The sequence below is a fragment of the Hemicordylus capensis genome, chromosome 5 (genome assembly GCF_027244095.1).
Source record: "Hemicordylus capensis ecotype Gifberg chromosome 5, rHemCap1.1.pri, whole genome shotgun sequence".
NCBI lineage: Eukaryota > Metazoa > Chordata > Lepidosauria > Squamata > Cordylidae > Hemicordylus > Hemicordylus capensis.
The window spans coordinates 245767643-245793044 of NC_069661.1; the positions used below are offsets into that span (position 1 = coordinate 245767643).

At 45.3% G+C, this 25402-nt stretch overlaps 1 protein-coding gene across 14 annotated transcripts in view; it reads left to right on the plus strand.

Moving 5' to 3' along the window:
* The window catches only part of SOX5 (SRY-box transcription factor 5), an 876032-nt gene that overhangs the window by 560097 nt on the left and 290533 nt on the right, over positions 1–25402 (plus strand). For 11 of the 14 annotated variants that reach the window (XM_053255253.1, XM_053255257.1, XM_053255255.1 and 8 more), the window contains one exon: positions 11480–11566. In XM_053255253.1, the coding sequence (XP_053111228.1) occupies positions 11480–11566 (87 nt within the window). Of the gene's footprint in view, positions 1–1240; positions 1365–1717; positions 1780–11479; positions 11567–25402 lie in introns of those variants that run through there. The other 3 variants (XM_053255266.1, XM_053255263.1, XM_053255264.1) reach the window with 3 other exon arrangements.

Here is a 25402-nt window from a genome sequence, read left to right on the forward strand (position 1 = left end):
CCAAGCTCCCTCTCTGGCATCTCCAAGATAGGGCTGAGAGAGCTTCCTGCCTGCAGACTTGGAGAATCTGCTGCCAGTCTGTGTAGACAATGCTGAGCTAGATGGACCAATGGTCTGACTTAGTATATGGCAGCTTCCTATGTTCCTAACCAAGGTAAATCCTGCTTAGCAGATGGGACAATTCATGGTTGCTGCCGCAAGACTGGCTCTTCGCCCCACATGGCCCCTCCACAAGCAAACGCCCAGTGGTACTCCTTAAACACTCTCATGGATCTTATGGAGGTGGGGGCACCATACTTGAGAGGGGTGTCCTTCTGGGCTTGAGCATCCAGGGAGTTATTCACACAGCAGCCTTTAACGTAGATTTTCTACTCGGCTTTACTGCAAACTCAAAGTTGTCCTCCCCAAACCACTGCAAAAAGTGGATTTTGTTTTACCCCGGACATAAATCGGGTTACTCCTTAATGCACAATGAAAAAACCCAAATTGTGTCTGGAGTGCTCCACGATAGCTCACAGGGACTTCGGGGTACATTCTGCCCGCTATGTGAATGCAGACCCTTCATTCTGGAGAATGAAGCTAAAGGGCTTTAAAAGTTGGAGAGGAGAGCTGGTCTTGTGGTAGCAAGCATGACTTGTCCCCTTAGCTAAGCAGGGTCTGCCCTGGTTGCATATGGATGGGAGACTTGATATGTGAGCACTGCAAGATATTCCCCTCAGGGGATGAAGCCGCTCTGGGAAGAGCAGAAGGTTTCAAGTTCCCTCCCTGGCTTCTCCAAGATAGGGCTGAGAGAGATTCCTGCCTGCAACCTTGGAGAAGCGGCTGCCAGTCTGTGAAGACAATACTGAGCTAGATAGACCAATGGTCTGACTCAGTATATGGCAGCTTCCTATGTTCCTAAAAGTCCTGTGTGAAAAACTCCCTGGTTTTTTAAGCATGTTTTTTCTATGTAGCTCCATCCAACATTAGCTTTCACAAGCTCTGTGTTTTACAGGCCTATTTGTTTCAAGGACATTAGGAGTACCTAACCGACCGTTTTGTGCAGTGGCAACAGCAGCCAAGGAGCCCTGCCTGTTTCTATTGACATCCCAAACCAGGCTACTGTTGCTTTAACTCTGCAAGTTACACAGAAGTCTTCTGTTTCTTTAGGAGAGCACCAGGGTGAATATTTTGTCTAGCTGCAGGGGAAAAGCTTTGTCACGGACTTTGCTGACAATAGACTTAGAAGTAAAATGGTCTGCTTTTGGTGCCTGGAGGTTCTGTAGTCTATTGTTAGTTCACAATGGATTTCTCTTGCTGCATTCCTGCTTTGCAAAGGTTTGTTAGCTTTTAATGACTGACAGTCTTCTACTGCAAATACCAAGGTATTCTGGCCTGTTTACTTACTACTCAAGGATTTTTCTCTTCTATTTTTTAGGAAAAGCAGAAAGGAAAAAAGAAAATAGCAATGTTTATGTGACCTATTCAGGATCGTTAGAGTTTTGATGCTTTAAAAAAAAAAGCTCCTGAGGAAAATTCTAATCTTGTGTGTGCTTGTAGTAGTTGGTGAGGCAAAAGGGGCTCACGACCAGAGTTCCCTGTAACAGGCATTCCCAGATGTTGTTGACTACAACTCCCATAACCGCCAGCCAAAGCCCATTTCAGCTGGGGATGCTGGGAGTTGTAATCAACAGTATCTGGGAATCCCTGTTACAGGGAACACTGACCATGACCCATATACACACCTGGGCACTTGGATCAACATTTCAGGGCCTTCTCCATCTCACCCTGAGATCTGAGGTATTGCAGGTGAACACGTGGAATAGATCTTCCTTATTGGCAGTGCGACAAAATGCCCTCCCAAGAAAGGTCCAATTGGCTCTTTCATTACTGGCGTTCTGCCATACAGTACAAACATGGCTCTCTTGCAGAGCAAAGAGGCATCTTTTAAGTGGTGGCTGAGCTCTCTTGTATTTAGCAGCGGGAGAGCAACTGGCCCTATCCAACCCCAGCACATCATCTTTCCCGTAGCTGTTGTCTAAACTTGTATTTCCTTTTTTTTGTTTGTTTTAATCTCTTTGGGGAAATTCTTGGTTCTTTGTTAATCTTTTTGAGAACTTGTTTGGTTGGAAAGTGGTATATAAAGGTTCTTAATAATAATAATGACTAACATACTGTGCAAGCATATGCATTTTTGTATGTTGTGCAATTTGTGTTACACAAGAGAAATGATGGGTTTACTTTTGTGTGACACAATTTGTGTTTGCACAACATGCAGAATTTGGGCAGATTGCACAAGTGCATTGTCACTAGACTGATGTACTACTTTATAGTATAACAACAACAACAACAACAATAAACAACAACAACAACAACAATAATAATGTGGGGGGGACTCTTTGACAGTAATTGTTCCTAATGTAGCAATATAAATATAATCAACTAATCTTTACTAATATGTAAATCCCTTCTTGATTCCATGGTGGAAGGAAAGTGGGATATATATGTTGCTAGATTATGATGGCTTTCTGCTGTGCTGCAGGGATGATCAAAAAATGGGAAAGTTATCCAGTGTTTCTCCTTCAGAGGAACCCTGAAATCCTCTTTCAAATTTTGCACTGGAGAAATGTTGGCTCCAGATGTACCTGTACTCTTTCCTTCATTTTATTTAATGGTGTGTTAGTGTTGAAGATGGTAGCCTTGGAGATATTTTTCTAAAGACAGTAGTTGGGTTATAAATAATCTAATGATAAATACATAATCTTCCCTTTATTCATTAAAGCAGAGGTCCCCAACCTTGAGTTTCCAGATGTTGCTAGGCTACAACTCCCATTATCTCCAGACACAATGGCCAAAGGCTGGGGATGATAGGAGTTGTAGTGCAAAATCGTCTTGGAGTCCAAGGTTGAGAATGCTTACATTAAAGCACCCTGCACATTGAGACAAGAAAGGGCAGCTTCACACATCATGGGGGCAAGTAAGCTGGCGAAAATCACTGGCTCCTGGCAGCAGCGGCCGGTGGGATGGTGGGAGGCACCTTTGACTCTAAATTGCTAGGTGCTTACCTCTCCTCCCACCAACCCTGAAAGTTGTTCAGACAGAGCAGTGCCGCAGTGACCAGCACCCGCTGCGGCCGAGGATCAGCTCTGCCACTCAGCTGGCCTAAACGCATGTGCAGATCTATCCTCCTCCACAGCAGCTACTGGGTGGCGCACCACTGCTCTGTACAGCTTTCAGGTGTGGTGGGAGGAGAGGTAAGCACCTACTTGTTTACAGTTAAAGATGTCTCCTGCCACACCCGTCCCCCAGTGGCACCCGCACCAGCCGCCATTGGCTCCTGGTGAGTGTGTCATGTGAAATTGCCAACATCGGGTGGAGAATGTAGTGCCACCCGTTTGTAACCAACATCTGGAGCCGGACAGGGAGTGTCAACCATCAGTGGGGATCTGACATTCTTCACCCCACATTGGCAGGTTCACACAACATGGAAGGGGCAGCAGTGCTGGGAGCCTGCACTCACTCTGGGAACCAGCAATTTTCTATTACTAGCGCCTGTGATGTGTGAAGCCACCCATAGGCAGGCTGTGTCTACCATGAGGTTTTCCTTAGAACAGAAGTGATATATACATTCGTAACTGTGATCATTTCTTCTGTAAAACACCATGTTCTTTGATGGTGCTGCATAACTTAATAAGACAATCAATGAACTTTTAAAGTCAGAAAAACTTTCATTTACAAGCGGTTTTATTTGTCTGGATTTTTTTTTTTTTTTGGTTTAGTCTATTTTAGCTCCGTAAATAACTAACAGGTGGACCAGAACCCTCCTGTTGTGTGATTATTAATAATTTTGGTAGTAATTTTCTGTGGACAATGTTATGAATTCCATGTTTCAGTTATGCTGGATTCTAAACCCGCTTGGAAGCTTGAGGAAGTTAAATCACTGAGCTTGGGTAAATGGATTTAGGAGCAGGACATTATCATGATAACAGTCTTCAGGCAGGTTAGGTGTGGAATAGTTTGTCCAGGACTACTCAGTAATTTGCAGGGAGGAGAGCTGGCAGGGGCGTAGCTAGGGGAGAGGGGGCCCGTGTTCATCCCTCTCTCTGGCGGCCCCCCAGAGTGAGGGAGACAATGAAGAAAATAGGGAGGGATGGAGCTGGAGGGCCCTCAGGAGCTGGGGGCCCGTGTTCTTTGAACCCTTTCGTTCAATTATAGCTATGCCCCTGAGAGCTGGTCTTGCAGTAGTGAGCATAAATGGTCCACTTTGCTAATCAGGGTATGCCCTGGTTTGCATTTGGATAGGTCCACATGATAAACTGAGGTGGGTCTCACGATCAGAGAGACCCACCTGGGGAGGGTGAGCGGGGAAAGCGGGCTTACCGTTACGGAGCCTTGGAGTCCGTACTGAGCTAGATGGTGTAAGTCAAGGTTCCTAAGGAAATTTACCTTCCTACATTTCAAGGTGGAGATTAAAATCAGGATCTCCAGCATCCATACCCAATATTCTGTCCAACGCACCACAATATGAATTCCTTTTGTTCCAAAGACTGAGCGTATAGCACTATGCTTAAAGTGCATTCCAATTACAACTGTAGCCAAAATTTGTCAAGAACGAAACTGGGGATGAATATTTTGGTCTAGAAACGTTGACTCTTCCTCTGAAAGTTCTGGCAGCCATACCTGAATTATCCATGCTATCTTTGAATGTGCCACACTTGAAGTCTGCAAAAAAACCCAAAAAACAAAAAAAAAAGGCAGGAGGTTTCAATTGTGCTCATACTGGTTGACATCCTGACTAAAACTGCATGTGTGCTATGTGAGATGCACCTATGCCATGGAAAACTTATACTAACTCATAGACCTGCACAAAGTCAAAATTCCAATGTCAGTACAAATCACATATTGGTAACATCAGTAAAAATAAGTGGAATTCCAGTTCAGTATATTGCATTCCTGATATCAGATCAGAATTCATGTTGCAATTTTGGAAATAATATTGGAAATCATTTGGAATTTCTTGGAATTACAAAATAGTGCCCAGAGTATGCTTGTGGGTGGGGGAACCATTTTCTGTCATCTGTCTGCCTGCTTGCCCATGCATTTCTTTTTTTATTTAGTTGATCTTTAATTTAAAAATCAAGTGGTAGATTCTCAGATGATAATCACTTCCCTTGTGATTCTTGGATGTGACATCCAAGAATTTTTGCTGCGAGCCTCGGATGTGAATACAGTTTCAAGGTTATTTTTAAAAATTAATTAAAAATCAATACATGGGCAGATGTATTCAAAATTAAATTTACAGAATCCTTGTGATTCTTGGATGTGACATTATTGTTTGCCACCATTCTTGGATGTGAGTACAATTTACGGGTTACTTTTAAAAATTAATTAAAAAAACAATGGATGGGCGGATGTATTTGAAATTAAATACACAGAGTTCTTTTGATTCTCTATATCACTGCTGCCAGATATAGTACTTGCAGGGATTCGAACCGGCAACCTTCTGCTTGTTAGTCAAGCATTTCACCGCTGCGCCATGGGATAACACAATATTAGGGATGTTCAGAACCCCCTGAGAAAGTTATTGTGTGTAAGAAACTCATTTGGCATGCCTCAAAAATTACCAGATGTTTCACTTTTTTGTAATGTCTGTGCCAGCTTTACAATCCTCTATATAATATTTGTACCAAGAACTAGTTACATTTAGAACATCTCGTCCACTGCAAATCCCATGATGTATTACAGCTTTGCAACATGTATGGCTTCCTATTGTAAGAAAGCTGTGGATGTTGGGTATGTGAGGGATTAAATGGTTCCTTATTTATTTATTTAGTTCTTTCATTATTAATTATTTCTCTGTGTAAACAGCTTTGGAAACTTTTGTTGAAAAGCGGTATATAAATATTTGTTGCTATTTAGAAGCACTCCTGGATGACTTGGGGTGCTTTTGACGCTCAAGATATGCGGAATCTCTATGAGACTGGGATTATGGCGCAGCAGGGAAGCAACCTGCCTAGAGAGCAGGAGGCTGTTAGTTCGAATCCCCACTGGTGTGTTTCCCAGAATATGGGAATATTTCCCAGAATATGGGAAACACTTATATCAGGCAGCAGCAATATAGGGAGGTGCTAAAAGGCATCATTTCATACTGCACGGGAGATGTCAATGGTAAACCCCTCCTGTATTCTACCAACCACATGGCTACCAACCACATGGCTCTGTGGTCAGCAGGAGTCGACACTGACTCGACGGCACAACCAACCAACATAGTTTCATCAAACAATATAATCTGCCGTGCCAAAAGCTGGTTACCCTTTGAAATTCTCATGTGCTAAAGTAAAGTGTGCTGTCAAGTCAGTTTTAAATCCTGGCTCCCACAGAGCCCTGTGGTTTTTCTTTGGTAGAACATAGGAGGGGTTGACCATTGCCTCCTCCCGTGCAGTATGAGGTGATGCCTTTCAGCAGCTTCCTATATTGCTGCTGCCCGATACAGGTGTTTCAGGAGGGATTCGAACTGGCAACCTCTGGCTTGATAATCAAGTCATTTTCCCACTCCGCCATCCCTAAACCCTTTTTACTTATTTGCATCATCTTTGCACCACAGTAGCTCTATTCAGACAATGGCTGACATATCCCGCAGAATAATGTGGGTGTGGCAGACCTGCCCGCACTACTGCAGGGCTCTAACACAGGCAGCAATGGTGCTGTGTGAGGGGACAGTACTGGGAATACTGACCTCTTGCATGCTTGCACATTGTGCACTACTTCCATCATTCCCAGTTGAAGCCTGTCCCCTTCCCCCATAGTCCAAGTTAAAGGAGAGGGAGGGGAGGGGAGGAGAAATAGAATGGGCTACCACAGGTGCAACTGACCTGTCAGATCATGAAACCAAAACACACGAGACAAGGGTTGGGAGGGGCCAACATGGCCCAGATCCAATCCCTAGTATCTTTGGCAGTAAGTCTGGGAGAGAGCAGACAGCATCGGGATAGGTAAGACAACCATTTTACCCAGCAGAAAGCAGGTTAGCCTGCTGAAGCTGCGATCTTAACACATTGCCAGCTTGGGTGGGTGTACAAATGAACCTTGGGGAGCTCCGGATGCTGGTTTCTAGTCTATGTCAAGATTCGGCGTGCTCCAGATTTCCAAGAGCATTTAGCTGGCGGGGACAGGGAGACACAAAAACTTCAGCAAAATTAGTCAACCAAGATAATGAAGGTTCCTTGTCATGCCTTTTTATGTCTGTGAAGGAAATTAACCAGTTGCTAATAATTGCCTGGTCTCTAGGCCAGACGGTCCCTTTGAAAAGTTAACATGTACTCTCTTTCAGTTCCTAGTAGGGGGTAAACAAATGCCGGAGCAAAGACACATAAGCACAAATGTAGAGAATAGCAGTTATATGTCTTAGATCGAGATAGTAAGTGTGGGCATTGTTATTTAGATGGAACATACTGGAGCACTTATCTTTTAGTACGCTCCATTTTCGAACTGAATGCAGCGCTAATCGCGGAATTGAAAGCTATTGTAATTGTGCACCCTTCTAAATGCTGACAAGAATATACAATTACGTTGTTTGGAGCCGGAGTTTAACGTTTTGCGGGTAGTATTAGCATTTGCATTTACTTATGCATTAAACATTGACACAAAAACCAAGGTCAGAATGCAAGAGGCCTAAATATTGAACCATCCACACCCTCCTTATTTATAGTTTTCTCCCCTGAAAATCCTGAAAATGTATATACGGAAATCTAATGAATAATGGGTTCCCTGAGTGGGGGCTTCCCAGAAGCATCTAGCTGGCATCAGTTAGGTTGCTGGACTAGATGGACCCTGGCTTTGATGCAGCTGGGTTGCTCATTTTAGTCAACTCATAATTAAGTTATGTAATTTGTTGCAAGAATGTGTGGTGATGTCCACTAGCTTAGATGGCTTGAAAGAGGGATTAGACACATCCGGGGCAGAGGAGAGGTCTGTCATGGCTGACATCCTCACTACCAAAGCAAAGACATAGAGTGAGGTGATGTTTTGCTGATTTTCCCTAGCTCCAGAAATACTCTGTGTCTTCTAAAAATACCTCCCTGAAGGTTGTGTAGCACTCCAGGACATATTTTTGAATGGTACAGGGCACTTCTGGAGGCAGAGAAGATCAGCAAAAATTACCCCTCCCCAGCGCTCCAGTAGTTGCGAAGTCTCCAGCCACATTAAAAGCAGCCCCCTACAACGAGGACATAATTCCTGCTGCATCCTCACTTCATTAGTCAGTATGTCAGTCAGTGGCTATTAGCCATGATGGCTATATATATAGATTTTCCAGTTTCAGGAGTAAACACCTGGGGGCTTGCCGACAGGAACTGGATGGTATCTGGTTCGCCAAGGTGTGAGGTTGCAAACGTTTCGGATAAACCCGAAGGGGACAGAGTAGAACCAGTAGTAGAGCAGATGGAAGCACATGGCAGTTGGTCAAAAAGGTCAATGACTGTAAGGGAGATAGCATGTACCAACACCAGGTAAGAGACTTGGCGTATAGGTGTATATATACCAGTGCCAGAAGCCTCTGAGCCAATATGGGTGAACTGGAGTGCTTGGTTGCTAATGAAAACATAGATATAGTGGGCATAACGGAAACCTGGTGGAATGGTGAGAACCAGTGGTACACTGTTATTCCTGGATACAAACTCTACAGAAAGGACAGGGAGGGGCAGATTGAGGGTGGAGTAGCACTGTATGTGAAAGAAGGGACAGAATCCAACAACTTAGAAAACCTAAAAGGACTGGAATCCTTTACAGAATCAATATGGGTGATATGAGGAGCAAAATGAAATGTGTTACTAGGCATGTGCTATTACTCTCTGGATCAAAATTCTGAGAGTGATCTGGAGTTGGAGAAGCCAATCAGAGAAGTGTCAGAGTTATAATAATGGGTGACTTCAATTACTCTCATATAGATTGGGCAAATTCATGTGCAGGTATTGACAGAGAGGGCGAATTTATAGACAGGCTAAGTGACTGTGCCTTAGAACAGACGATCACAGAACCAACCAGAGAGAAGACGACCTTAGACTTACTCCTGAGTGGTGCCCAGGACCTGGTGTGAGATGTCAGTGTTGTAGAACCATTGGGGAACAGTGAACATAGTGTGATCCAGTTCACCTTATATGCAAGTGGAGCATTGCCAAGGAAGTCCAACACAAATGCATTGGACTTCAGAAGATAAAATTTCTAAAAAGTGAGGGGACTGGCAAAAAGGAAGTTGAAAGAGAAAGTCAGGAGGGTCAAATGATTCCAGAAAGTGTGGAACTTACTTAAAATCACAATAATAGAAGCTCAGTTGGAATGTATACCAAGTAGTGATGTGGAAACCGGCTCGACGTTGAGCCAGTTCAGTGGTGAACTGCTTCAGTTCAACAGTTTGGGGTCAAACCGAACCACCTCCTGTTCAGTCCGACCCCAGACCGTACACTCCCCGAATGTTTGGGGGGTTCACAAACATTTTTTGGTTTAAAAACTTGTTTGGGGTTTGGGGTTTCATGGCCTAGGCCATGCAGGGGGCAATCGTGCAGGCACGTGGCCTCCAAAAAAGGCTGCCACGCTGAGCAGAGAAGGCTGAAAAATGGCCGGGGGAAATAAGGAAAGCCATTGTGGGGGGGGGGGACCTCCATGGAACCTCCTGCCGCCTCCAGCAACTCCTGGGAAGGGAGTGAGATTAATTTTTTTCCTTTAAACCAAAAAACATTAGCAAACCCCACCCCCAAACTGAGCCGGTGGGTTTCAATGGTGTGCTGGACTGAACTGGCCCAGTTGGGTTTGAGTGCAGCTTGGACTTGGACCGAACCGGGCCAGCCGGTTCCATGCACATCCCTAATACCAAGGAGGAAAGGTATCACCAAGTTCAGGAGGACACCAGCGTGGCTAACAAGTAGAGTCAGGGAAGCTATAACAGGGAAGAAGAAAATGGAAGTCATGCTCAAATGAAGAGAACAGAAAGGAACATAAACTCTGACAAAAGAAATGCAGATGCAAAAAGAGTTTGAGGAACATATCACTACAAATGTCAAGGGGAGTAACAAAAACGTCTTTAAATATATCAGAAGCAGAGAACCTGTCATGGAGGTGGTTGGACCCTTAAGATGATCAGGGTATGGAAGGGATTATTAAGGAGGATAAGGAGACTGCAGAGAAGCTGAATGAGTTCTTTGCATCTGTCTTTATGGCAGAGGTACTGACCATATACCCGCTCCAGAATTGAGCTTCTCAGACTTGGAGGCTGAAGAACTGGGCCAGTTTGAGGTTTCAGGGGGAGAAAGTGGGGCTGAGGTCATTAAGTCTGCCTGCAAACTGGAGGCTGGCAGGTTTGGATGGTATGCCCACCAAGAGCACATGCCAACTGGGAACCAGGGCTTCTTGGCTTCCGGACTTTTGGCAGATCATCTGGACCTGCCTATTGAACCTGGGACCCAGAGGAACACTTAGGGAATTTGGGAGCCTGGACCTAAAGGCCTTTGGAGGCCCCCCACTGCAAGTTAAGCATCATTTTTAAACACATAGGTTCTTGAGGGCACAAACCACACCACCCAGGACAGACTAAAGAAGATTTGGGGACCCCCAGGGGGTGTGGAGGCCCTGGACCTCGGACCCAAAGTCCAGGGGTAAGAGCACCTCTGCTGGGACCTCCTGATACAAAGCCTCTGTCCTACCTCTGAGCTTTGAGTGGGGGGAGGCTCTTATTTATGTGCCTGTTTGTGGCCTTCCCAGAAGCGCCAAATCTGCACCTGTGGGAACCATGTGGCAGTGCGATATGGAGCTCTGGTCTGATCCATTTTTTAATGTTCTTTTCCCCCCGTAGGTCTCCTTTTGCTCCGCTCCACAGTTTCTGCAATCTTTGCACAGCATTTATCCTCCTGAACTTTTTCTCATTGTTATTATTTGTTTGCAAAGTGTGTATGACTGGAGAAATCTTGCCACAGCGTGCTTACCACCACACTATGTTTAAACACATTGTAAAGTGGATGTAATTGTAAACACACTGAGGGATATAATTACATGTAGCAGATTTAGGCGCTAATTCTTCGCCTTTTATTTTTTTCCCCTTCCCACTCTGCATTTTATCAACATAATTATAATTTTTTTTTTGACTGCAGACTAACACCCTGAAATTGACAAGCATCCATTATGAGCAGAAACTTGTTCTCTAAATTGAAAAACAATGAGCGGCAGGTTTCTGTGTGCCCATTGTCATATGGAATGGCTTTGTTCCGCGAGAGGAAAAAGCTAATGATTTTGAAACAGCAGGTGACAAAACACATTCTTTTTTCCTTTCTCTCCCCTCTTATCAGTTTGTTGATGAAGTCATTATGAACTGGGGTCCAGGATAGGGTAGCTCTTATTTTTAGCAGATAGACTTTTAATGAGTTCTATTGTGCAGTCAGTCATGTTGATTCACACTTACATTTTATTTCAGTCTCTCTCTCTCTCTCTCTCTCTCTCTTTCCCCTTCATTTAGAAACCCCCAGTATTGAAAAGCTACTATCAAAAGATTGGAAAGACAAGCTTCTTGCCATGGGATCAGGGAACTTTGGAGAAATAAAAGGTAACCTTCTTTTTATCAATTAAAGAGATGCCTTGTGTGTTTGTTTTTTAAAATGGTAATACACATGCAGTTTCAATTAATGCTAATGAAGTGCACCTTTTTTATTGCTCTTTCCATTTTACCCTTTCTCACTGGAGAGGTGAATTATGTCTTAGGGGCCAGTCCTGCTCTCCTGAAGGCTAAATTCCATGTGACATTAAACCTGCTTTTTATTTACATGCTTAACCAGGAAGTGACTGTAATATTTAAAAAGCAGCACTATGGGGGTTCACAATCCAGCCCATGATGGCTCAGGGGGAGGAAACATTTGCCCCATCATCAATTTCCCCCCTGAAAATAATTTCCCCTTTCCAAGTGGCTGTTTGCCTCTGAAGTGGTCAGTTGTTGCAAGTAGCCATTCTGGGGTCAAAGAACCATTCCAGTGGGGTGATGCCTGGCATGAGAACAGTGGGGAGGAAAGTGATAGCCCCGCTTTGCTGCATAGGGAGTCCTGTACAGGGATGGCCCTTTCAGGAGGCATGGTGAGACAGTCACCTCAGGCGGCAGATTATAGGGGACCAGCAGAGTATCAAGATGCCACTGCATAGCAGTAGGAATTTGGGACCAATTGCAGCGGGGGAGCAATTTGCCTAGGGAGCAAGAGGCTGTTAGTTCGAATCCCAGCGAGTATGTTTCCCAGACTATGGGAACGGCCTATATCGGGCAGCAGCGATAGAGGAAGAGGCTGAAAGGCATCATCTCCTACTGCATGGGAGGAGGCAATGGTAAACTTCTCCTGTATTCTACCAAAGACAACCACAGGGCTCTGTGGTCACCGGGAGTCGATGGCACAATCTTTCCTTTCTCCTTGTAACGCTTTTTTTAAGGAGACCCTCTCTTCAGACTCCTTGCAAAAGCTGCAGGGAGCACAAGGAGAGAAGAGGAGGCCTTGCCCGCCTCCCCGCCCGTGGTGCCACTTTTAAAACTCCCAAGCGTCAGTTTGGAAAGAGGGCTGACCATCCAGTAGGTCATGGGGCAGGACAGCCTCAGGTGCCACAAGTGCTCGGGCCATCCCTGCTCTTGTGGATGCTTGCTTGAACCCGCGGGTCTGCTTCCAGTCCATTTCCTGATCAAGCCCCATCCACCAACAAGGGGTTTGATTGATCACCTGTCGCTTGACCATGACCCTTGGGACTGCAGCCTTAAGCCAGCCACACGAGGCACGACTTCAGACCTGTTGGCTGGCCCAGCCTCTTCTTAGTAAATAATGGCCATGTGGGCAGGAGCGTGGCCAGGTGGGTGGTGGCCTGCAGCTCTTTTTTCTTTCGACACCTCCCCCACCCCCACGGCTGCTGTCAGTCTCCGCGGCCAGCTGGCTGATTTGCTCCTCCTTCCATTGTTTGTTGGGGCAGGCAAAGAAACAGTGCCTGTGGGTCCAGGACCAGGGGAGCCGTGCACCGCCTACCTCTTCAGCTTGCCGACCTCCCTCTTTCCCTCCATCCTCATGTGGGCTGATGATGCCACTGCCTGACGACACGCGCTGGGCAGTGATGTCCTTAGCCCTCATCAGCTCTGGAAAAGCTGACGAGGGGGGCAGGAGAGAGCAGAGAGGACCGGCAGCTTCCCCAGCCATGGCCTCATGCATGGCAGCTCTTTGCCAGTGCCGACGAGGGAGGGGGAATGGGTGGCAGGCGGTGCCTGGCCCCAGTGCTCTGACCTTCACTGAGTAGCTCCCTGCCCCAGTCCCATTGTGTGGGCCATGTTTACTGAACATGATTGTCCAATAGTCATTCTGCCCCTGCATGTGGGGTGATATCACTGTGTTGGGGATTTTGGTTCTTTTCCCTTGCTATGGTTAAGAACATAAGAACAGCCCTGCTGGATCAGGCCCAAGGCCCATCTAGTCCAGCATCCTGTTTCATACAGTGGCCCACCAGATGCCGCTGGAAGCCACAGGCAGGAGTTGAGAGCATGCCCTCTCTCCTGCTGTTACTCCCCTGCAACTGGTACTCAGAGGCATCCTGCCTTTGAGGCTGGAGGTGGCCTTATAGCCCTCCAACTAGTAGCCGTTGATAGAGCTCTCCTCCATGAAGTTATCCGAACCCCTCTTAAAGCCATCCAGGTTGTTGGCTGTCACCACATCTTGGGTGGTGCACATCAGGGAAATACTGCAACATTTTGTTGTGGGTCCATATTTGGCACTGCTGTTAGCAGAATGAGGAGCATGAGGACCTAAGGAACAGGCTGCAACTTGCCAGAGGGCCGTGGCTGCATTTGGGCACACTAAACCCAGAGTCAGCTGGTGAAAGAGAGAATTGGGCACTGTGCGAGTTGCTCTACCCTCTGCCCCCTTGAGCCCAGGGTGCAGGATTAGACCTCTTATCTAGGATGTGTTGTTAGACTCCTTACTTCCCCAAAGCAGGAGTTATTAAATTCCCTTTGGATAAGAGTAAACACTGCAGATTTAAGGTATCTTTGTAATATTTGTTTCATTTATAAATATGCAAGTAGAGAGATAACAGAGCAGCACAGCTGGAAAACCATGAACTGAATTCTCAGAGATGAACTTGTGCAGCCCCCAAATTTTGCAACCCAGTTTCCAGCTAATAACAGCTAGAAACTCTGATCCCTCTCCTTTTCTCCAGTTCAGTCTTTGGAACTATCTCCAAACTGTTTCTCTGCTCTCTCCGATAGCTGCAAAGTGTCACCTTCCAAACTTGGACAGGTATTACATTCCAAAAGCTGGTGAGAAATTCCCAGCTATCGAGAAAACATCTCCTGTCATAAGCTCCCATTGATAAAACATCTAGCAGTTATCCTGGACTATTAGCAAGCCATCAGTCTAAAAAATGACATCTACAACTACAAATATTTATATACCACTTTTCAACCAAAGTTTCCAAAGCAGTTTGCACAGAGAAATAATAAATAAATAAGATGGATCCCTGCCCCACAAAGGCTCACAGTCTAAAACAATATGGATTAGAAGAATTGGAAAAAATTCTGAATGACTGGACATTATCTTGCCCACATAAATATATAATGCATGTCTCTGGCTGATGAACAACCTATACAGAATAACATTTTTCCTTATTGCAGTTTGTCTCTCTATATGGAGTAGGAGTAGCAACATCTGGAAAGATGCTGGCAGAAATAGATTATTTCGTTTTAGCAGAGATAAGTGGGCCTACTTGCATAGGAATTTAAGCACCTTTGATTCACATTAATTCTATGTGTGATTTTGGAGGAGGGTGCAAATATTTATATATTTAATATTTAAATATTATTTAATATATATTAAATATGTTATTATATTTATTATAAATATTATTATATTATTATAAATAATATTATAAATAATAAATATTATTATATATTTAATAAATAAATAAACAAACAAACAAACATGAGGCTCATAACTGTACCCCGCCATGTATATATCCTATATATGTGGGGGGCATTGCAGCTGGGGCCTCTTGGGCATGGAGGTTGAAAGCCAGGCAGAGTTACTGCTGTTGCTATCAGCAGCTGTGGATGGTCGCCATTTTTTTTTTAAAAAAAAACTCTAAAGTGCCTACCCCATGACTCTGTGGCATCCCTGAGGCTGCCTTTTCTTGAGCCAACTGCAAGGGAGCTTTCAAATGACACACTCTCCTTCATTTTGGGGTGTTAGAGTATGATTTATTTATTTTTTTGAGAAATAAATGTATAAAAGAGATGTTGCCAGTGCTGGCTACTGACAAGTGTCTGTTGCCGAAGAGACGGTAATCTATTCTGAGTCCCTGTGATCTTGTTCTGTTGGAGGGCAATCTTTTCTTTTCTTCCTTTTCTTTGGCTTGTTCCCTTTCACAAGTTAAACTTGAAAGTGGATGCTGCTGTGAGCTGCTAACATGAAATAAATATATTATCAGTGCTTTTGGCCTTGCCTGGAGGAAGCTGGAGAGGGGAAGCCACAGCCTCAAAGACCCATCGACTCGTACCTGCTTATTTGTTTTTCTTTTGTTTTATGTGTGTTAAGTCTTCTGTGTTTGAATACAACCTGAGTTACTTGTAAAAAAAAAAAATTACCGCTAACTATGGCTTTGTAGGGAATCTTTAATCTCAGTGGTCAACTGTTGTGATAGATGGGTATGTTTTGTAGGCCTTCATGAAGCAGTCCTGCTTCCCTCCAGGGACTGCTTCAGAGCTTCCAAAGGGTCTCCTAGCCTATTCACCTCAGCCCTCTTCAGCCCCACTTCAAGAGAGTGTCCCCCACCCCCACAAGCTGAATCCGTTGGCCACTTGAAGCTTCACCCCCCACAAACTTACCAGAACTTATAGGGACCGGAAACTTACCAGAACTGATAGGGACCAGGAAAATAGCCTCTATACTTCCCCTGCTTTCACGGTAGGGATGTACACAAATTGTTTTGGTATGGAGGGGAGCAGGGCCTTTAAGCACGACAAAATCAGGTCCATAGCTGCTTCTCTGCCACCCCACTGCATATCTTGCTGTGGCGCTGTGCCACTCAGAAGTCTGTGCCTGGCTGCTGCGCTGCACCCAGCAGCCTGCATGCGGTGGCAGGACGCAAATAGCCATCGTGCATGCGCAGCCACCATGTGCGTGGTCAGCAATACCATGCTGACCACACAAATGGCTGCCGCCCACAGGCTACTGGATGCAGCGCAGCAGCTGCATGCAGAATTCTGGTCAGCACCGTGCCACAGCAGGAAATGTGGCGGGGTAAGGACCTGCTTTTCTTGTGCTGTAAGGTCCTGCGCCCTGCCCTGCTGAAATGATTTGGTGGGTTGTGCCAAAGCGATTTGGCATGTCCCTACTGCATGTGCCGAATTGTGCTTGAGTTTTAAAACTTTTTTTTTCTCCCCTTCAAGTCCAGGAAATGGTGCAGTTGCTCCTGGGATTTGTAGTCTTTTCTGAGGCTGCAGCAATGGATGTAGCTTCAGAAAAGACTAAAAATCCCAGAAGCATCCACATCATTCCTGGGACTTCATGGGAAAGGATTTAAAAAGCCGTTTTAAATTTCGAGTCGCAGAAGGTGAGTGCTTGCTCCCCGTAGTGGATCCTGGCCAGCGGCAGCCCATATCCAGCCGCCGTGGTGGCCCCGCTCACCCCACCCCCTACGTCTGACATCAGATGCGGGGGATAGCCACGCCCCCACAACTGACATCAGACGGAGGGTGTGTGGTCTGACTCCCGAACGGGGCCACATAGCCCCTTTCAGGAGCTGGATCGGGTCCAGCACTGTGTTCGCAGCACAGCCAGAAGTAGCTCTCCCTGAGGGTGAGCCACTCCTGGCCATGCTGTGAATGCAGCACTGACCATTTAACACCTGAATGGGGCCCTGCGGCCCCACTCGAGAGCTAAACCAGCCCCCCGCTCGCATCTGATGTCAGACGTGGGGGAGGTGTTGGGGCCACAAGGCGTGACCTCTGAGGGGCGGCAAACTGGGTTCTTTGAACCCGGTCACCCTAGTGGTGGCTATGCCCCTTCTTGCTCCCTTATGGCAAGGAGCAAAGAGGAAGTATAGAGGCTTTTCTCCTAGTCATGGTACGTAGTTTTAGGGGCGGGGAGACCAAAGGGCTTGGCCTGGTTTGCTGCACTTCAGTCCCAAGCTAACCACCAGCACCACCACCCTGACACCCTGACAGAACTTTGCTTTGGAGGTTGAAGTGATCTGGATCCTAATAAGCCATTGGAGCTTCTCACAACCCAAATATTTTGAACCTGGGATATTTGACATACTGGTATTTAAAGGTTAAAAAACACACTGGTGTTTATAACTGGTGGTTTGTTTTGTGTGTGTGTGTGTTGTTTTTTTTTTTTTTGTAATTTCAAAGTGATTGGCATGGCAGTTGAAACTATTGTTCATGGTTTGTAAAGGACAAGAAGGGCGAGGATGACAGAACACTGACTTTGTGGCAGGTGTGTGCGTGCGTTTGTCCCGTGGTTTCTTTTTGCAGAGGGGGAAGCAGCCGGGTTAACTCTTTGGGGCCCTGGTATGTGGCAGCCTTGCCACTGCCAACAAACAAAAGGTCAAGCCTCATTGCAGCTGTATTTGTTGAAACAACATGGAAGGTGTGTGTGGTGTTTGCGTGCACTCGCACATGTCCGGGAAAGAAGGCAAGCATCATTCTTTAGCCATGAATATGAGGTTATTAAGAGCGTTCCCGCTCTAAAGTTTTAATTAATTCCTTGATATATTAGTTTTGGCAGCAGTGGTTTTGGAAAAATAGGCACCAGACACCTCGGGTTTTGCTATTTCTTTCTCCTGGAACGCGCACTGTGCTAGAGTTCAAAAGTCTTGTGTGTGGACATATTGCCCCTCCCAATAAATAGACCCACACTTGCTCCCACATCTGTCTCCTAATCTACCTCCAGGTTGTTAGAAGACTGAGGCAGAAAGATAGGGACAGAGTCTGGGGGAAAATGAGATCACTCTCTTTGCTAGAACTTGGGGGTGCCTTGCACCCTGTGGCCCCTTTGACATCTCCCACTTCAGAGCTGAGGTTGTGTTTTGTTTTATCATTTACAATTATATAATTTCACCAGCATCTTTCCAAGAATTTTTCTAAAATCAGTGGTTTTGTGCATATAATTAGCAATAGCACTATATATGGCTTTGCAACTGCTATGTTTGCTGTCACAATGGTCTGGGGAGGAGAGCTCATCTTGTGGCAAAGTAAAGTAAAGTAAAGTGTGCCGTCAAGTCGATTCTGACTCCTGGTGGCCTCAGAGCCCTGTGGTTTTCTTTGGTAGAATACAGGAGGGGTTTACCATTGTCATCTCCTGTGCAGTATGAGATGATACTTTTCAGCATCTTCCTCTATCACTGCTGCCCAATATAGTCTGGGAGACATAGCAGTGGGGATTCGAACCAGCAACCTTCTGCTTGTTAGTCAAGCATTTTCCCACTGCACCACTTAAGGTGGTTTTCCTGTGGTAGCAAGCATGAATTGTCCCCTTTGCCAAGCAGGATTTACCCTGGTTTGCATTTAAATGGGAGACTGCATGTGTGAGCACTGTAAGATATTCTGCATAGAGGATGGGCCCATTCTGGGAACAGCATCTGCCTGCTTGCATGTAGAACACTTCTCTAGCATCTCCAAGATAGGGCTGAGAGAGACTCCCGCATGCAATCTGGGAGAGCCACTCTGTGTAGACAATATTGAGCTAGATTGACCAATGGTCTGACTTGGTATAAGGCGGCTTCCTATGTTCTGTGTTCCTAGTGTATAATGATAAATATGAATATAAATACTACTGATGCTAATGCTCCTGCAAGTGGTGGTTCTAAAACTGCAACTACTATTACTACTATTCCCCCCCCCCATCCTATGGGGGGAATAGTTCATCATTTCAACTGCAGGTTGAGATTAAAAAAATATTATTTATTAGAGATAAAAAACAAACAAACAAAAAATTAGCATTCCCATCCCTAACAAAATATCGCCTTAACTGGGGACCAACCCAGAAACTGGCCAGGGGTTGCTGAAACAGCTCTTTTCCGGTACAATAAGGTCGTCCCAAAGAATGATTGATAGTATTAGCAGGTGTCTGTGGTCCCTACAGTGCCTTGTTCCTAGATAGGGAAGGTTTGCGCCAGTCACAACAGCTTCCAGAAAACGGTCGCTCTGTCCATGAGCTAATGATGAAACTGTTCCTCTTGGCCACAATAGTGTTGCTGGAACTCAACAACAAGCATTGAGATCTCTGGATTACAGCTATGGCTGAGATTTGCCTAGAACAGGGATTCCCAGCCTTGAGTTCCCAGATGTTGTTGAACTACAACTCCCATAATCCCCAGCCAAAATGCCACATTATCCCCAACCTCAGAAAGTGATCCAGGCTTTCACTTGTTTTGATTTCCAATGTGCATATTATAATTCTGCTGTTGCAGATAAATATGCCAGACCCTCCTCATATCATGGTCTCCTGGATTTAATATCTGTTTGCTGGGCGGGGGTTGCGGGTGGGATCAGGACGATTGGACATGCAACTCTTGCACATGCTGGTCAGAGAAACAAAGCATTCCATGTGGATGTACAACTTCTTGCATAAGCGGAAAGACCTGTGAGCAAGTCTCCAGGTAGCAGTACTGAAGCTGAGACACTTCCTCCCCACCTGGGCACTTTCCAGCCAAGCTACTCAACAGCAGCAAAATGCCTCAGTTCAGGCAAGTTGCATTCAAAACGTAAACAGCAGGGGGAGCAGTCTCGCGGAAACTAATAACCTGAAAAAACAGCAGCTTTCTTACGCCAGATATATGACATCCTAGCCCTATATCACAGCAATTATATTTGAAACATGGCATTGGAAATGTGAACGGCATACTGCTGTCTGCATAGGGACTGCAGTGTCACAACGCAGGAAGTGCACACTTCCGAGATCCACCATGACCCTGTTGCAGGGTCTAATCTGGAAAGCCCCCTGTACAGCGAAGCAGGAGAAGCTTGTCGCTATAGAAGTGGCAGTGACAAGGGGAACCCTTTCTCAATTTTATCTCCCTGGTGGGCAGAGGGCAATACAAAACTAGCACTGAAAATGTAAATTGTAGAGAAAGCAACCAGCAACATGTCAAACGACGACACTCACACACCAGTCTTGCATCTGGTTCCCCAACTGCTCTTTTGGTTTTTGGTTTTCAAATTATGAGTGCAGAGTTGCTTAGAGAAGCAGGGATATCTATGGCACTCCACAGGCTTTCTGTGACATAGTCGTGGTTCAGTTTTCTTTCATTCTAGAATATTAACAGTTGGCCACACAAGCAGATCTGTGCCTTTAAATCGGTTGTCTATTGCATGTATGTATATAGTGGGGCTGTGCATTTGAAGGTCATATTCCAATGAATTTGTAGCAACCTCCAGTGCCAAGAGAGGAGGGTGCTTCCCCCATGGCCCTCCCTCTGCAGTACAGGTAGCCCTCATTATCCACAGGTAACCCCATTATCCATGGTCCCGGCACCTACGCTTTCATGTATCCATGGTTGGGTCATAGAGACAAATACGACAAATATTTATATACCGCTTTTCAACAAAAGTCCCCAAAGCGGTTTACATAGATAGATACATTTTTTAAAAAAATTGTGGGGTGAAAATAGGGGTTTCCCCCCCCACCTCTCTGCAGTTCTGGCGCCATTTTGTAATGCTAAGCCTCTTTTCTTAAAACAACAATTTTTTTAAAAAAAAAAACCCCGCTCAAAAAAGAACAAAAATCAGAGTTTGGGGGGCATTGCTGGAGAGCTGAGAGCAAAGTGCCTTGCTTATTTCTGCTCCTCCCTGCCTTTTCTTGTGATTTTCAGCACACTTCAGTGTGTTTAGGAACCTAACCCCACAAATCCCCATAGGGTTATGTTCTCTTTATTCTCAGTTTCGTTATCCTCAGAAAAAGGCAGGAATGGAACCCCCATAAACAGAGGGCCTCCTGTACTTTCTGTTTCCAGTTCCCATGGAAGGGCTTTTTACTGGAAGTAAAGACACCTGATGCTGGCCAGGAGTAAGTGAAGGGAATCCTGGGAGGGCAAGGGGAGATGTTGGGAGGCAGCAAAAGGGAAGTTGAGAGGATGCACAAGGGCATCTGGGAAATGTAGTTCCTCCCAGTGGATAGCCACCAGCAACAGTCACTGAAAAGAGGCTGTGCTGGGGTTGGTTAGGAGCAGTTGTACTCCCCGCTGTTAAATGTAAAAGAGCCCCTACTTTTAAAAGTGTCTTCATTGCCCAGTTAGTGGGAGAGGGTACAATTCTGGGCCAGCCATCAGCAGTATCAATCTTTACACATCATACGTGCAAATACAGACTTAGGTAGCTCGGACCATGAGGTGAAGAACCTTATTGGGCTTACGGATAGAAACGGCATGCTTTCCGTTTCTAGCGTGGTTCTCTTGTTTCTGTGATGATTCCTGTGAAAATATGTCGTGTGGATGCTGCCAAGATTTTCTGGAGCAGAATTCCAGCATTTGTTTCCGTTCCCAAAGTTGTTGGCGTATAGCACACTGGTTGGTATGAATACATTTGCAAAAGAATACCCTGGTTGGAATGGGGAAAGATTGTTGTGGGAATGGGCTCTCACTTCTGCAGAGTTATTGCCCGGATTTTTGTCTTTACCATTGACTAATCTTTTACAGCAATTAGAAAATTAAAACAGTTATTGAAATATATTACAAATATTTCTTTCTTTTTTCTTTTTGCTGCCATGGTGATAAGCATTATGTAGCCCAGTGCTCTGTGTATTTACTCAGCTGTAAATCTTGCTGTATGTTTACTCAGATGTAAATCTTGCTGCGTTGAATGCAGCCAGGAAAATGTGCATTGAATTGCACCTTCAATCATTTATAAGGCAGCAAAACGCTTATGATGGTTATAGCAAATGTATCTGTCATCTGTACTAACCTGCCTCTGGATATCTGTGTAAAACAGGTGAATGGAAAGATCACTGTAAACATTGCATGTGATGAATTCCACAGATCCATAAACTAAGAATTCATATTCAAGAATGTATTCTAAATTTATGAATGAACTCTTGCTATTTCAGTCTGACAAGGTATCAAACTTACTTGATGTGCCTTATGTATTCCCCCTGGCTGTATCTACATGTCTGATGCCTCTCCAGAAATCATTGTCTCACTTTTTCTTTCCCATCACTGGAAAATCAATGAAGCTGTTCCAGGCCGTGCCAGCAATAATGGGCATATAAACCTATCATGCTGTTGTGCTGTGCCCCCTTTGCCAGGTGGAGATCTGCCAGTGTTCTACATTCCTGTAGAACAGGAGTTGCAGTGTCAGGAAAACACTGCTCCCGGCTTAGAGGTAGTCTTTCTTTAGCAGAAGGTGTCAATGCAAGTGCATTAATATCCCATGTCACCATATTTCAATGGCAACCCCTTTTCAGTGGTGTCATCGCAGTTGTGAAACTCCCCAATTTGAGCATTTTTTTTCAAAATAATTTTGGAGCTACCTGAGATTGGCCTTAATTGGTGATCAGTACTATTTTGATTGCTGTATTTTTAGCTTGCTTTCCGTGAGTAAAATAAGTCTATGAGACCATGCAGATGTTTGTGTTTGTGTGTTCTTATCAATTTTGCAATGCCTAGATCCATTATGGACCAAATTTGGTACAGTTGTAGGGACACATAGGAACACCTCAATGGCGTAGTTTGTGATGATGTCATCTACTCCAATCCAAGATGGTAGATGCATGAAGATTTGAGGCACAAGTGGGCTAACTTGTGAACCACCTAACCAATTTGGACCAAATTTGATACAGCTTTAGGGACACATAGGGACACCTTGTGATGGAGAGAAGAGGAGTGGATTTTTGAGTCTGGTGAAAAGCAGTCTCAGAAGGAGATGCTTTAGACTCAAAGGATTAAAAGATTGGGAATAAGTGATAAAGTCACTTATAAAGTGAAAAAGATTGGGAATAAGGCTGTCTGTGACAAAGACTGGGTGAATGACAGTCTGTGATTGGGTAAAAAGGACAGTTCTAGGAAGGAACTGGGTCAAAGTGTTAAGTACTGAGTGAAATGCAATCATGCTCTGTAAAAAGAAACAACCTCAATACTGTAACCAAGCAAGTTAACAGCCCTACTTAATAGTAGTGTACACAAACCCCAGAACGCATCTTTAATATCATTTTATGCTTTGTTTGCTTGAAACACCTCTGAGTGATTGCTGTCAACAACCATCCCCACGACTGCAAAGTCACGCTACCAGGAGAAGAAAGCCTAAGCGTTACAGGGACTTAAATAACAAACAAATAGTAGCAGCGAAGATAAAAGTGACGTTAACAAGCCTTGGTAACCTTAATGGTGAAAAACATCTGGAAATAGACTTAACACACACAACAGAATCAGACCCAAATGCCACCCACCTCAACAGCGTCTTTTGTGATGATGTCATACACCCCAGTTCAGGTTGGTGGACGCATGAATGTTTGAGGCACAAGTGGCTAAGTTGTGAAGATGGTGGTTATCAGTGAAGATTATAGTGAATGGAAAGTAGGCAGATTAGCGCTTACCAGAACTCCTTGTATGGTGTTTTTCTCATAGACGGCCCTTTCATGAGGCGAGATGAGGCAGTCCCCTCAGGCAGCAGATTATTAGGGCACCAGCAGGGTGGTAAATGCCACCTCTTTGGTACAGATTTTACTTTTGAGAACTTTGCAAGGAATTCCTCTCCTCCATTACTTGCAAAGCTTGCAGGAAGCACAAGGAGAGAAGAGGAGGTTGCTGGCAATCTTTCCTTCTCCCTGTCCAGTGTGCCACTTCCAAAGCTTGCAAGGGTCAATTTTTAAAGGGGGCTGGACCCCACCAGGAATATGAGGCAAGGCAGCATTTTGCATTTTGCCTCGGATGCCACAATTCATGGAGCCACCCCTGATTTCTCATGTTGAAATGTGGGGTGTATATGATTTCTGTGAATAGTTTTAAAGTAAAGTGTGCTGTCAAGTCGGTGTCAACTCCTGGTGACCTGGTGGTCTTTGGTAGAATGCAGGAGGGGTTTACCATTGCTATCTCCCGCGCAGTATGAGATGATGCCTTTCAGCACCTTCCTATATCGTTGCTGCCCGATATTGGTGTTTCCCATACTCTGGGAAACATACCAGCAGGGATTCAAACCGGCAACCTCTGGCTTGCTATTCAAGTCATTTTCCCGCTGTGCCAATAGTTTTAGCCCCAGCAAAAAGTGTTCCCCTTTTGTGATTTGGGAGGGGGACTTAAAGGGGGCAGAAATACTTTCAGGCAATGTTTACCTCTTTGATTACAGTCACCCAGTCTGTGGTGCTCAAAAGCGATCCTCTTCACAGCCCTGATGAACTGCTCTTTGGGCACTGTTTCTTTTCCCCCAAATGGGTCCTCTTCCTTGGAATTATGATGAATTTGTGTTGCTAATCACTCACTGCTGTTCCTAAGAAGAAGAACAAATCCTAAGAAGAAGAACAAATCAACTTTTAAAAATGGCATCAGGGGATCTGTTTTTTATGCTGCAAAAGGCTCAAAGAGAGAAAGAGATGGAGTTCCTGGAACATTCTGCCCCCCCAAACCCTCTCTTTCTGCCAGAATATAGTCAATTGTGAAAATTCAACACAGCCTTAATAGTTTTCAACTTGCATTATTTTGACTTTGTAACTTTTACCTGCCTTGGAGAAAGGTAGGCTAGTGCAGAAGTGGGCAGAAGGGAAACTGCGGTTCACCAGTGCACCACTGGCCAATTTCTGGCACAGCACTTTTGCCGGCAGATTGCTGTGAATCCTGGACCACGTGGACATTACTTTGATCTTGCAAGGCACTTCAGAACCACTGTGCAGATGCCTGTCTCTCCCTCAGCCCCAGTGGAGCTAATTTCAGCTGCGGGGGAAAGCAGTGCAGGGGAAGGAGTTGACCCTTTCTCACTGTGCCACTGTCCTGATCTGACTCAAACCACACACACACTGAGGCTCTACACGCGATCCGTGTGTAGAGCCTGCAGGGCATCTGCGGGGAGAGTGGTATCAGCTGCCCACCTGATTACTGGCTTTATCACGGAGCTGGTAAGCGAATGCGCGGGGCATCCTAGGGAGACCCCTGAGGCTGGGGGGCTTGTTGGAGCCCCCTAGGCAGGGGTCTCCTTGTGAGTCGCCACAGTGTGGAGCAGCACCGTGGCAACTCACAATCCCCAAAAGGGGGTTAGCGGAGCACTCACACCACTCACCTCGTTTCAAGGGCGGGTACTTACTGTGGTTTGCTGCCGGGAGCCACACAGTTCCTGTGGCAGCACACAACTGCGGGAAAGCCGGCTTGGCTCCCTTCGCCCGCTTTCCCGCGGTCGTGAGAATTGCCTCATTAAGGGTTTTTTGCTTTTTCAGTCAAGAGATCCTATCAG